Genomic DNA, 13,920 nt, shown 5'->3' on the forward strand with positions numbered 1-13,920 from the left:
ATAGAGTTCTAAGGTATCATTTTAAATTGCTGTATGTAATATTCAATTTTATGGAGGTCTTGCAGTTTGCTCAACACATTCTGTTATAGGTTGTCCAGAATAATTTATTGTATAAATTGGTGTGGGAGCAGAGGTGGTATCTATTTTGGAATACCTTCTTATTTGAAGCAAAAGCAGAATATTTGGAAATTCTGCTTCCTTTTTCACTTCTTGTTTTTACTTATGAGCACCTCTCCATTCTTTCAGCTGAATAGATAAGAATATACAGCTCAGCACGTATCTGGGTGATGAGAAAAAAAAAATAGTTTTCTATAAAGTTTTAAAAAAATCTTTTTCTCCTTGCCTTGATTGCCTTGTATTTATTACCAGTAATGATTAGGTAAGTAGGTTATTCAAGGTGTTCCAGGTGCAATTAGAAGGTAAATAGTGATATAGAAAATAACAAATAAAGTTAAAAAAATCTGCAAGTAAGGATGTCATAGTAAAGTGCAAGATGAATCAGGTCCAGTCTCATAGGACTTTTATTTAAAAACAAAAGCCAGCATAAAATGGAGAGAAATTGATTAAATGTGCTGAGATGATCTATCTGCTTTTCCTTTATGGCTGCTGTGACCATTTGGCATTTTCAGTGACCTCTGATGCTTGGCTATCTGCTGTGTGGCTATGGTAGGCACGGGGTGATATTAAAAATATTTAACAACTGGTGAAGCAGTGACCAACCAATCAGAAAAGGCCCTAGTCTGAGACAACAGCTTCCACCAAACCAGTGTGTAAGTGCTGGGTAGCTGCCCTGAGTGGGGAAAATAAACAAAGAAACACATTAAAAAAACAGCAACAACAAAAAACCTTGGACCTTTTGTTCATTTTATTCCAGGAAATAAGTTTTAGGTATAAAGCCTTCTTCTTGGTTTTACTCTTTCATGTGCTTCCAGTGACACTGCTGAGAAAATGAGTATTTCTTATAAAAATAAACAGCAAGTAGCTACTCCCTTTCAGTAAGGGGTTATTCAAATTCAGAGAAAGGGATTAATATCCTGAATATACGACGAACTCTTACAGTTTTATGTAGAAACAAAAAACCCACCAAAAAAGAACCCACTATAAACCGGCCATTCACACGCACAAAGACGCACAATAAGTATATGAAAGGTATGTCAGCTCACGTTATTTGCTCATTAGAACAGAGAAATGCAGATTTAAAAAATACCTGTATTTTACTTGGCTAACATCTGTTAAGTGGATAACTTGAGTCAGGTACTTTTGTCTTATTCAATGCAAACAAAATTTCTGTGAGGTGGGCACTATTATAATGTCCAGAACCTGAGGCTCAGAGAGGTTAAAAGGCCTGAGAGCACAGCTAGTAAGTGATGTTCAGAAAAGTGCTATTTTATCTTTTGTGATTTGAAGATTTAATGATATATATCAAAATGAAAAATAAGCATTCTTTGACCCAGCAATCTCACTTACAAAAGTTTTATTCTTGCTTTGACATAGCAACTTCACCTACAAAAGTTTATTCCAGGTAAATAAATTGGATAAGTACATAAAGGGCTTTTATAAAGACATTTAGTGTTGTATTGTTTATAATGGTAAAAAATTGGAAACAACCTAAATGTTCTTCAAAAAGGGATTGGTGAAATATATAAAGACACATCAATAGAATGTTAACCAGAGAAGCTCTTAAAAATAATGACATAGATCAATATGATTTGGCTTGGAAACTTGTGGCTTGCCTACAGTGCAGTATATTGTTCAGAGGCAGAGGCAGTTTATAAAATAGCATGTAAATTATAATCCCATTTTTGTAAAAGGAATTATCTTCAGTTAAGCAGGGGAAAATGTCTGAATGTATATGCTGTGGTTATCCTTGTGGAGGGGCTAGATTATAACAGAGGCAATCAGTTTATATTTCTGCATTACTTGAAGGTTCTTTTTTGGAATAACTGTTTGAAGCAGAAAAAAGCAACAAATATTGTCACATACTGGAATGCACAAAGCAGAACAAGTGCACCATGACTGCAAGAACGCTCCCAGGGCAAGTGAAAGGAGATCAGAGACGGCATGTACAGGAGAAAGATGTGATAGAAGATTCTATCACGTCTTTCACATAACCCCCACACAGAGTGGGGTTATGAAGAAGAAAGACAGTGAGAAGCAGAGGAAAGGGAGATGGGAGGGAGAAAGGAAAAGGGGCGGGAAGCAGATGAGCAGGAAAGCAGAGCAAAGGCAGACTGCAGAAACTGTAGAGCAGTTGTAACGAAGGTCAGCAGAGTGGCAGCAGGAAAGGTGCAATTGAGACTTTGCTAAGAACAGTTAAGGACAATTAAGATAGTTAACTGTAGGTAGGTAGGTAGGTAGGTAGGTAGATAGATAAGGACAGCATGAGTGCTAGGGTAAAGCAGTACAGTTAGTGCTCACTGAATATATATGTGTACCCATATGTGTCCCATCCTCCCTTGTAATTAGGTAGGGGTCATGAGTCTCATTCTTGTCATTGGACTGTGAGAGGAAGGGCTGAGGCCCTTAAAGTTTGCAATGCCTCGTTCATTACCCCATGGAGAAGCCATGGGTGTCATATGTGTCATGATGGCTTGACTAGAAGGAGTCACCAATTCCCAGGGGCCAAGATGGAATCAAGAAATAAACTTTGGTTGTGTTAAGATATTGTGATTAGGGAATTTGCTTGTTATGATATCTAGAATTTCTTGTTCTAATATGCTTTGTCATGTACTAGCTGTCTGACTTTGGATAATTTAACTCTCTGAATATCTGTTATTTCACCTGCCAATGAAATAATAATAGCACCTACTTCACATGGCTATTGAAGGATTACATGGGAGAGTGTACAGTGTTAGGCACAAAATATTCAATGTGCGTTATCGTTGTTATTATTTACAGCAGGAGTTGATAAATAAATTCCCCAAAATGGGCAGCAACAAGGACAGGGGGCTGTGAAGAGATGACAGCAGGGCTGATCCAAGGAAATATTGTGGGACATGTTAACAAAAGGCATGGAATCTGGACTTGTAACTAAAGAGGACTAAAGATATAGACCCAAATATCTCTGGCTAGTAAACTGCCAACTTCCTATGAGGAAGCATGAAGTAGTCATTTGTGGAGGTTAACTTATAGAGATAAGCTAGTTTTGATTAGGTACATCTCCATGAACATGCTTACTAAATTTTCATCATAATGAAATATGTTCATATAATTTGTTTTCCAACATTTCATTTGAAGTGGCCATGGAAGGTGTTAGATATACCTAATATTACAGAAATATTGGTTGACCCTTTGGTCATCCAAGTGATCTTAGAGCAAGGACTCAGGCTGCCTTCTCCCTTGACTACTTAGGGCAGAGGGAGGACTATGTGAGTGGGCCAGCATGTGCCCCTGTGGTGCACTGGTAGTCGTGGGGGGTGTTATATATAAATCCAAGAAACACAGCATACGATGAATTCAGGGTAAATTGATAGTGCTATCCTCCCTTTTCTTTATTTGTTGCTTTTCTTTTTTTAAAAGTAGCATATTTGCAATTAGCAAGTATAACTGATGTCTTGTTGAGACCTGTTTGAGTGCTCTAATTGTATGATTTTTGGAGTGCAGTGGCTATTTACAGGCCTAATCATGGTCCGTGGACCATGGCCTCCAACTCCTAAGCTCAAGTGATCCTCCTGCCTCAGCCTCTGGAGTAGCCGAGACTACAGGTGCACTTCACTGCACCCAGCTTGATTTTTAAAATAAAGTCAAATTGTTGATTTTTGAGAGAACAAATTTTTCCCATTCAGTAGTGGCTGCAAAATTAGGAGGGGTTTAAGGTTGACAATCTGGCTATCAGAATGTGTTAGAAGCTGAGTTTGAATTTGCACATCACTTTACATAAATTGAGACAATGTCTCCCTGGCCCCCGCCTTTATTTTTGAGACAGAGTCTTGATGTGTCACCCAGGCTGGAGTGCAGTGGTGAGATCTCTGCTCACTGCAACCTCAGCCTCCCCGGTTCAAGTGATTCTGGTGCAGGAGCCTCCAGAGTAGCTGGGATTACAGACATGCACCACCACACCTGGCTAAGTTTTGTAGTTTTAGTAGAGATGGAGTTTCACCATGTTGGCCAGGGTGGTCTTGAACTGGCCTCAAGTGATCTGCCTGCTTCAGTCTCCCAAAGTGCTGGGATTACAGGCATGAGTCACCGTGCCCAGCCCCACTTTCTTTCTTCCTTTGTACTTTTCCTCCCTTTTTTTTTTCTTGAGATGGAGTTTTGCTCTTGTTGCTCAAGCTGGAGAGCAATGTCACAATCTCAGCTCACCGCAACCTCCGCCTTCCTGGTTCAAGCTGTTCTCCTGCCTCAGCCCCCCTAGTAGCTGGGATTACAGGCGCTCACCACTACGCCTGGCTAATTTTTTGTATTTTTAGTAGAAACGGGGTTTCACCATGTTAGGCAGGCTGTTCTCAAACTCCAAGTGAGTTGCCTGCTTCAGCCTCCCAAAGTGCTGGGATTATAGGTGTGAGCCACCGTGCCTGGCCTCACTTTCTAAATAAAAAGGGGAGAGGTCTTTTTGGGAGGAGGTTAAGGCCCGAGACTCCCCTTGATATGGCCGCTGCTCTAAGGGACTTAATGTTTTGCTCAATCCATTCTTTCAACAAATGTTTAAAGAGCACCTACTATGTGCTTCAGATATTATACAAAGATGATACAACCTCTGTCCCTTGAATGACCACAGCCCAATAGAGAGACTGAGGGCGAATTGTGCAAACCCTGGGTCCTCCAAATACTTAACATCAGAGCCAGGTTGTCAAAGGTTCTCCTTTCTTCTGGCTGAATAGTAACCATCACGGGGACCTGCCAGTTTCAACTTATTCTAGTTATTCCAAAAAGTAAATCGTTCCAAGTGGCGTCAGTGCACGTTAAAACGTGGGCCTGCGTTACAGTGCTCGTGAAGACTGGAAACAAGTGAGACCCCCCCGCCAGCACAGCTCATGCCACTGCTTCTGCAAACTCCTCTCCAACACTTTCACCCATCCCGGCTCAACTGAGGGACCCGAGACCTTTCTTCTCTGGGCCAATCAGAACTCAGTTAGCATCTCTTTGATGCAACCGTTCCCTTATAAAACGATTAAACGTGGACCAGCTATTTTTATTCGGTCCTATAAAAATAGCTGCCGTCAGTCAGTCCTGGCGGGGAATCAAGGTCTCTGCTCTTCAAGTGCGGCCCCAGTCGGCCGTGCCCTGATATTACTTTCCCAGCCATTGGCATTTGGGGGCGCAGCTGGACCCACAGCTCCCACACCGCGCTGTGTTCCACTGAGAGAATCTTTTAGGGAAAGGTAAAGGTGCATTTGCTGTGGGAGACTCCGCCTAGGACACACACGCCAAAATCTTCCCAGGCTGCTGGTAAAAGCCAGGATGCGACAGCCTGAGTTTCCCAGAGCGAGTAAAAAGGATCAGTCAGGTCCGCCGGACGCACTTAGTCCAGCAGGAGTGGCGGGCTGTAGGGGTGGGAGGTAGACCCAGGGCCTTTGATGTGGGTACATGCTTCCTCCCTCCCAAGCCCCCGGAATCGGTTCCTCCCCTAACGAGGGGTGTGGACACGGTTCATCTGCCCTCCGCTGTGCCTGAGCAAGGACTGTGCCACCTATCTCCACCCCCTCTGCCCCGGTGTGACCACTTTTGATCCCTCCCCAGACAAAGCCAATCTGAACTCCAGCAGAATGAATAAAGGGATCAGGTTGCTCTCTCGGCCTCCCCTCACCCCCCTCCTCGCTTCTCCCCTTTCCCCACGTGACTCTCTGGAATCTTTGCCAAAGCTCGGAGTCTCTGGGTCCATTTTCACACTGAGCAAAGCAGAGAGGAAGGTGGCAAGGAAGGCTAGAGGAAGGCTGAACGTGTGTCCTGTAAACGCGGGGTCCAGACCCGGCGTATTTTGGGCGTTTCCAGGCTCTCTCGCCCTGGTGGCCTTGAGTTCGGGGATCTTTTCCAGTCTCGCTAGCTTTTTCCTTCGTGCAATTAAAATTATGGCTCTGCTTCCGCTCCCGTAATCATTGCACCTCTACTCTGCAGACCAGCTCCGGGGTGTTCGGCGCGGAGGTGGGCGTTGGTGTGCAGCAAGCCGCGCCCCCGCAGCCCTGCTCACCCAGGCGAGGGGCGGGGACGAGAAAGTAGCAGCAGCGCCCCCCAGTCTTTCCTGCGAAGCTTCTGAACAGTCTGCTGCAGGGAGCGCAGCCCCAGGCGGCGCGGTGCGGCTGCAGCGCGGGCGAGTCCCCGGAGCTGCCCGTAGCCCTGCACAAAGTTTCCAGCGAGCGGCCCCTGGCGAATGAGGTCTGCCGAGCTGGGTGGCCAGACCAAGGAGTGAGTGTGGGTGGGTCTTTCGGGGCTCCCAGTGACCCGCCGTGCCGACGCAGCGCCGACGTCTGGTGTCAAGTGAACTTTAAAAAGCCGTTTCGGACAAACCAGAGCCAGGATCTCCACTGTCGGGGACCCGGGAGCGGAAGGGTCTAGCCCGAGGGAAATGCTGGAAGATCCGATCCGCCCGTGACCAGCAACTTTCAGGCGAGACTTTGCCGCGGAGAACTGCGCTCTGCCTCTTCTTATTCTCCCAAAGCTCAGCCCACGTTGGCGTCCTGCCTTGCGGGGGAGCTCGGCGCGCTCTCTTCCCGGGCTGCGAGTGAGTTGAACCTCCAGCCTGCGCCGGCACCTCCGGGCTGATGCGTGTCGCTCTCGGCCGGTCCGTCTCACTTTCCCGGAGGTAACGGCCGGCTGTCCCCCACCCTCGGTGCGCCCGGGTTCTCGGCGCGGGAGCCAGCGTTTTGGCCGAGCGCTTCTTGGGTGCTGAAGGCTGGGCTACTCCATCGTGGGTGCCGAGGCGGCGATGGGAGTACTCAAAGTGTGGCTTGGGCTGGCCCTAACGTTGGTGGAATTTGCAGTATTGCCTCATCATTCCGAAGGTGAGAGAGCGGTGCCTTGTGTGTGTCTGTGAACGTGCAGTTTAAAAGGCTCAGTAGATTTTATGGTATTGTGGGTCGGGTGGAAGTTTTTCTGGGGAGTGTGGGGTGGAGGTGGAACTCGAATAGGCTTTTTGCCGACAAGTTTCCTACTCCTGACTGTTTTGTATTAGGCTTACAACCCCCCGACACGGCCTCCCTCTCTGCCCTAAGTGCTTTTGGGTGGGTGGGTGGCCGTTGGAGGTGACATCTCTGAAACGGATTCTTTTACTTTCCACCACCTACCTTTTCCCGAAGAGAAAGCAACTGCATGGAGCACAGGTGAGGAGTGAACAATTGCTCTTATCTGTTTTAAAATACTCCCGTTTCGAAGAAACACAATCTTTCACCTTAAAGCCCCATCGCTCTCCCGCACTCCTTACATCAGTCTCCCCCTAAAAACCAGTTAGGATTTTATAACTAACTGCTTGGAGCGTGTTCTGGACGTAGATAGTTCAGCTGCACTGAAAGAAATCTCTCCAGTAAGGAGAAGCACGTACCTGCCTGCTTCCCAGAACAAAAGTGGTTAATAAGAGTTGAGGTTCATCATTCTTTTACTTCACCCTCCGCCTCCTGGTTTTCCTCCGAGGCCCCAAGCTACTTGTAAAACCCCGGAGCTTCGGGAGAAAAAAGGAAGCTGTGAGAGTAGTTGTCGCCATGGTATCAAAAGCAATCCAGGCTCAGCCAAATAAATGAGTCAATAAGTAAATCAAGAGTTTGGGGTCCTGGGATGCCGGGCCCGGGGACGCGAGGCACTCTGAGCTTCCACCTGCTCGGAGGAGCCGTGTAAGTTGCCCAGCCAGTGCTTAGGGAGGGGGAAGGGAGCCGGCGGGCCGGGAGGAAGACGGCTTAATCCACAGCGCCTGGCTCTCGGCTTCCCCTCCCGGCTCCATTCATTATTCATCCAGCTGCGGGAAGAAGAGTTCACCCGCCCAGCCTCAAATCAGAGCCGCGGCTGGGCGGTGGCTGGTGCAGGGCGGGCCGCCTTCTCCGCTCTGGTGCCCCGGCAAGGGGCGCGGGGCGGCGCCCGGGGCCGAGCTCCTGCGCAGGACTGGGGACTGCTCGAGGCCCGGGGAGGAAAAAGCTCTGCCTCGGGTCGACCTCCAGTCACTGGAGCAGCTGCCTTTTCTTTGCTGGCTTCCCAAGAGAAAGTGGGAGGCCTTGGAAATCCATGAACAGTAGTGGGGGACGTTCCCATGGGTACAGGTGCTGCTTTCTGCCCTCTTCCGGGATGTGTGTCAAGTGTGTATAATCTCTGGGAAAGGCACATCTGGGACCTGTGCAGCCTTCTCCCAACAATGCATGTCCTGTAGAAATATAGCTTTATTGTCCATGTCCGTGTGGGTTCGTACTTTGAGGGGAGGAAAAAAAAAGCTTGTAGGGCTTGATTATAATAAATCAGGTGAGAGAGTCACCCCAGGCCACCCAAACCTAAACTTGGTACTTCTTAGAAAAATTAATTTCACTTGGTTGCAGTTTTTAATTTAGAGTCCTATTTCAGCAACGCAGAAAAGGTGGTTAGCACTCCCGGGATAGCTCACCAGGGGGCAGTTGGAATGGTGCAGCTTCTCAGAGCCAAATCTCTGGAATCGACAAAGGCATTATTTCCAAGAGCCTACAGGGTGCGCTCTTTGGAAGACTGCTTGATCCAGTGGGCAAAGTTTAAGAATTGCCAAATCTATTGATTGGGAGGTGGGGATGGGGGGACGCGAAGCACAGAAAGCCGGGGTTGGGGGCCGGGGTGTGGGGGGGTGAACATTACTCCAAAGAGTCTTTGGAAGCTTTGCTTCTTATTGTTGTACCTGTCAGAGCATTCTATAGCCATTTCACAAATTGGATTGATAAATGTCTGAGAGTTTCCACCCACATCATGATGGTGCTTATCTAAGAAAGAATGAACACGGCCATTTATTGAACAGGTATTGCCTGGCACGGTGCTAAGCACTTTACATATCTCATTTAATTAGTTTAATTAAGTGATATCACCCCCACAGACAAAAAAACCACTTGTCATCTGATGAGAACTCTGATTTGGTCCTCTCGAGCTTTTCTTTTTCTTTAAAAAATAAGAGCATTCAGACCAAGGAGGGAAAATGGCAAGGATCTTCGAAATCTCAAGGTTTTATTACTGGCCTAGAGAATACTTTTTTAAGATGGAAAAGAAACATTCACATGTATACTTCTTTTGAGGGGGTGTACCCTGTGACACCTTTGCTGACCACTTTATGGCAAAACTTATCATTTTCTTCTCAGTGGACAGAGAGGACAATTGTGGTTGGTATGGGTTTGGTCTTCCTCACTTAGCGGTGTGCTTATTGAGGGGTTAGGATGGCTTCTATTCTTGTATCTTCAGTTTAGCTCCTAGCATACAATAAGTGCTCAAAAAATTGGTCAGATGAACAAGTATTGCAAATTACATTCCTTTAAATTAAGCTTAACTGGTAAACTGGCCTCTGATTAGCTGACTAACCTTGAATGAACCACCTAACTTCTTTGAGCTGTAGTCAGTCATTTACTAAATGAAGTCGATTAGGTGATAGCTCTAAGATATTTTGGCTAATCATCAAACATAGAAAAGATCAGCATTTGCTGCCTTATTTATGGTCAATTGCAACTTTCTGGCTCTAAATTTCATTATTTTTTTGAGACAGAGTCTCGCTCTGTCACCCAGGCTGGAGTGCAGCGTCACAATGTCAGCTCTCTGCTGCCTCCACCCCCTGGGCTCAAGTGATTCTCATGCCTCAACCGCCTGAGTAGCTGAGATTACAGATGTGCACCACCATGCCCGGCTAATTTTCATATCTTTAGTAGACAAAGGGTTTCACCATGTTGGCCAGGCTGGTCTTGAACTCCTGACCTCAAGTAAAATGCCTGCCTTGGCCTTCCAAAGTGCTAGGATTACAGGCATGAGCTACCATGATCAGCCTCTAAATTTTATTTTAATTATCAAAAGCAAAGTAAATTTTTACAAGCAAATTATTGGCAGCGTTATTTTATATTGCCTTATATTGCTAAGCAGATAAACTATTAATGCTATGATTTGAGAACTTAATAAAATCAAGAAGTCACAAAGAAGCTTCTAACATGGCTGCTTTCTGAGTCAGAGAAACTCTGCCATAGCATTTTCTGGAGAAATATCTTGAATTTTGTTGGCATGAAAGTCCTGTGAAGTTACACTAGATAAGACAGTTGCCTTGGGGTAGGGAAAGATCATTGAATCGGAGGCTAAGAAAATCGAGCTTTAGTCTGTATCCCATCAGTCTCCATGTCATTTTAGGCATTCCCCAAATCCCAGGCTTTTCCTATAAATGCCATTGTACAGATTACATTGAAGAGGATCATTTGATAGACAATATGTTTTATTTATGGGTAAGTTAGGGTAGTTGGTTCCGCCCTGGGTTGGAGAGTTTTTTCGTTGAGAGACTCTATGCTTAAAACTCAGTGTTAGGGAAGAGAAGGCATTGGCTGGAAACAAGTAACCTAATTCTTTCATTCTGCAAACCTTTATTGATAGCTTATGTATCAGGTTATGTCTGGTAGGTGGGTACAAACATCAAAACCAAAGCCAAAATAATTCCTGCGCTCAAGGAGTTTGCATATCTAGAAATTGTTAATAGCAGTTTAATGGCAGTAGGAATATGGGAACATTTGGTCCTGGCTGGGTTTCTCAGTATGGAAATGTTAGATGATGGTTGTAACTTTGCATCTTTTGGCTTTTGTAATTACCTGGCAATGGAAATAAAGAGGTGTTGTGGACTCTTATTTTCATCAATTATATTTCCATTGCCCTCTGAAGATCGGATTCTCGGCATTACTCTCCTTATGTAGTGCACATCCTTTAGTAAGGACCCAGCCATCCATATTCACTGTTACGGACTTGGGCGGCAATATCACCCAACTGTAGTCACACAAGTAGTCATAAAATATTCTTTAACACATGGCTCAGAGCAGGGGAGGGGACTACCGCATGTCGAAGTTGGAGCCTCATGCCAAATCTTACTGTAGTTCCAAAACAGTTGGCCCACTTCCATTTTAACTACTCTATTAATTGATCTAAATCCTAGTTGACAATAATCAGGACATGAGCTGTCCTGTCAGTTCAGAAAATGATTCTATTTTAAGTATTCCACAGTGCACACAGCCATATGCTGAATTATAGCAAACATAAAGCCTGAACATTTAAATGCCAACTTGTGGCTGCTTGCTCCTAATGAGTCATGTTTTTGTGGTACCATGCTCTCCAAATCTTTTTGTATCTTAATGGTTGTATCTGCCACTATTTCTTTGAACTAATGGGTCTGACATTTTGTGGTGCTTGGATTTAACTTCTCTAATTTACTCAGTTTACCAGTGGTTTCAGGATATATGCAAATTATCTCAAAATTTCTCCAAAAATATTAGATTTTATACAGCCATCGCATAATGGAGTATATTATAATGTGCAAAGGGGATTAAAAACAGACATTTACTTGTTTAAATTTTATGCAGTAACATTTTGTCTATGTGACCTGCAAGAAATGAGCCAGTCACACAGGAAAAGAGCCCAGGTCTCAGGATCTGGGCTTCCTTCTTGATGCTATAAAATTGCTTCACCCTGCAAAACTTCATGCATTTTCTCACAGACCGTGAGGTGTCAGAACTTAAATTCATCTCAGCTGCATTCTGTGCCCTGAAACTGGCATTGTTCTTGGTTAAAGAACTCTACTCCTGTTGTCTCGTGTTTTTCCTCAGTTTTCCTTTGAAGGAGGCTCATTTCTCCTGGATCAGCACCATCTCACAGAATTCACCTTGAGCTGGGATTTTCTTTAAAGTTCAACCAAAGCCTTAAATATAAACATTAAATAGAGCTGCAATCATTCTTGTACTTCTTAATAAAAAAATAATGAGTGGAGAGAGTAATTTCATTTTCCATATTATGTGAACTGATGGATTAGTGAAAAGACCTCCACTGTAGCTATCAACCAGAAGCTACACCCAGTACCCATGTCAACAAACTCCTCAACTTCATCTGCTGGTGGGTGTGTGAGAGAAATATGTTTGGTTTGGATGCTGCATCTGGTATTGGGTGATTATAAATGTTTGATAGGACTGGGCATCACACTGGGATGCTTATTTTCTCAAGAGAGTAGAAATGATGTTTTAGAAGCTGTGTTAATGGAGGCTCATTCATGCAGCTGCCTTCCGGGTAGAACTGTTCTGTTTTAGGAAAGCTCTCAGAGGGCAAAGCTTATTTCTTTTGGAATTGTACAATATAGTGCAAACCAAACTGAATTAATTCACCTTCCTAATGATATAATTTTTTAGCAGCTGTATACCATTTTGACTTAAGTCTCCAGCAGATGCTTGGCTTGCTCAGGTATAGATGTGCCACACTCAGTGCTGCTTTATTTTTTCATACTGCAGTGAGTTCATAATGGCTTTCTAAACTTCCAAAAATGGGTTTTGATATAGGTACTCAGAGACTTCTTAAGGTGCTTGATTTCCTCTGGAGCTATGAAAAGAATTGACTTTGGAAGGTAATGCTGTGGAGGAGAGCAATAAAATTATGAGAATAGTCTTATTTTAAAGATTAAATTTTGTTTGTGTTTTTTTCTAAAAGTTAAATTTTGTTTATTCTAAAGTTTAAATTTTGTTAAATTTAACTAAGTGATGATGATCTAAATTTTCTAAACACCAGAAGTAATTAAATACATCCATAAAAGTAATTTAGAAAGTGAATTGTGTTTATATATATTTATTTGCGATATATAGGATTATTTTATATACACAAATCACACACATACATGTACATACACACACATATATTTGTGTGTATATATGTAGATATATATAATTTCTTATGACATAACATAGACTGAAATACGAAGTCTTTGAAACAAGATTTCTTAAGGAAAAATTAGACAATTAGGAAGAATTTCCCCCCAAGGTTTTATCTCGAGTTACTCTTATTAGAATGTCAGGGACCTAAAAGTTATTTCAATAAATTTGCCCACAGAGATCTTTGATTCAAACCAAAGTGTAAATAGTCATCTCAGTTTTTTTAAAGCTTGTTCTCAATTCCATTATTGGAGGAGAAAGTAGAACAGTTCTTTCCTGAGAAGTTAATATTTTTGAGACTTCATAAATGACATTAGAGGTAAGCGCTGTGGTAAAGTAATGTCCTTCTCTCTTTAGAAACCAACTGTGGCAGATTGTTAAGATATGCTTCACCTTGGTGTGTTTATACTGTTCAAATCTGTTTTGCAGACTCAATTTCTGAGAGAGTAGGTGATAGCACACTGCCCATCTCTTTCTAAGTTAAATCAAGACCTTTTGTGCAGCTCAAAAATTGGTTGGTAATGTGTGTATATTTTTTTAAATTAAGATTTCAGTTTTATAGTATACATATATATATACTATAAATACTATTTAAACTATTTATACTGTATATGATATATACATACTATATACAGTATATAGTAGGTATATATGAATATATACTACATCTGTAATAGTACATATTTAATAGTATATATAGTGTATATATTCTCTCGCTATATATAATACACACACACATATATTATGTAGTGGGATAGATGCAACATTTCAACATTTTTAGAAAGGAAGTACCCAAGAATAAATTCACAAATGGAGGATGTAGGCACAAAGTGCTAGGAGCTCCAAGGAACATAATCTAATGGGCAGGAGAAGTTTCACAAAGGAGATGGGATCAAGTTCAAGGGCCTTGACTAGACAAAGTACATCTGTAGGAAATTCAAATGAGCAGAGGCATTGAGGCATGTAAATATATCACAGGATTCTATGTTGGCCTCTTGGGTTGGACTGGAGACTTAGTGTAAGCAAAGAGTCACAGGGAAGCCTGGATAAGTAAATGGGAATGGATTATGGAGGCTTTGCTGACTTATCACAAAGAAAAATATATACTGTATTTATAGCATGCCATTAT

The 13,920-nt window shown here is 43.3% G+C and overlaps 1 protein-coding gene across 2 annotated transcripts in view; it reads left to right on the forward strand.

The window, feature by feature from the left end:
- The first annotated feature begins 6,039 nt into the window (after positions 1–6,039).
- The window catches only part of FRAS1 (Fraser extracellular matrix complex subunit 1), a 460,089-nt gene continuing 452,208 nt past the window's right edge, over positions 6,040–13,920 (forward strand). For both annotated transcript variants that reach the window (XM_017540037.2, XM_037742541.1), the window contains exon 1: positions 6,040–6,938. In XM_017540037.2, the coding sequence (XP_017395526.1) occupies positions 6,863–6,938 (76 nt within the window). In that variant the 5' untranslated portion in view covers positions 6,040–6,862. The remainder of the gene's footprint in view (positions 6,939–13,920) is intronic.

The sequence above is a fragment of the Cebus imitator genome, unplaced genomic scaffold, assembly GCF_001604975.1.
Source record: "Cebus imitator isolate Cc_AM_T3 unplaced genomic scaffold, Cebus_imitator-1.0 Scaffold123, whole genome shotgun sequence".
Classification (NCBI taxonomy): domain Eukaryota; kingdom Metazoa; phylum Chordata; class Mammalia; order Primates; family Cebidae; genus Cebus; species Cebus imitator.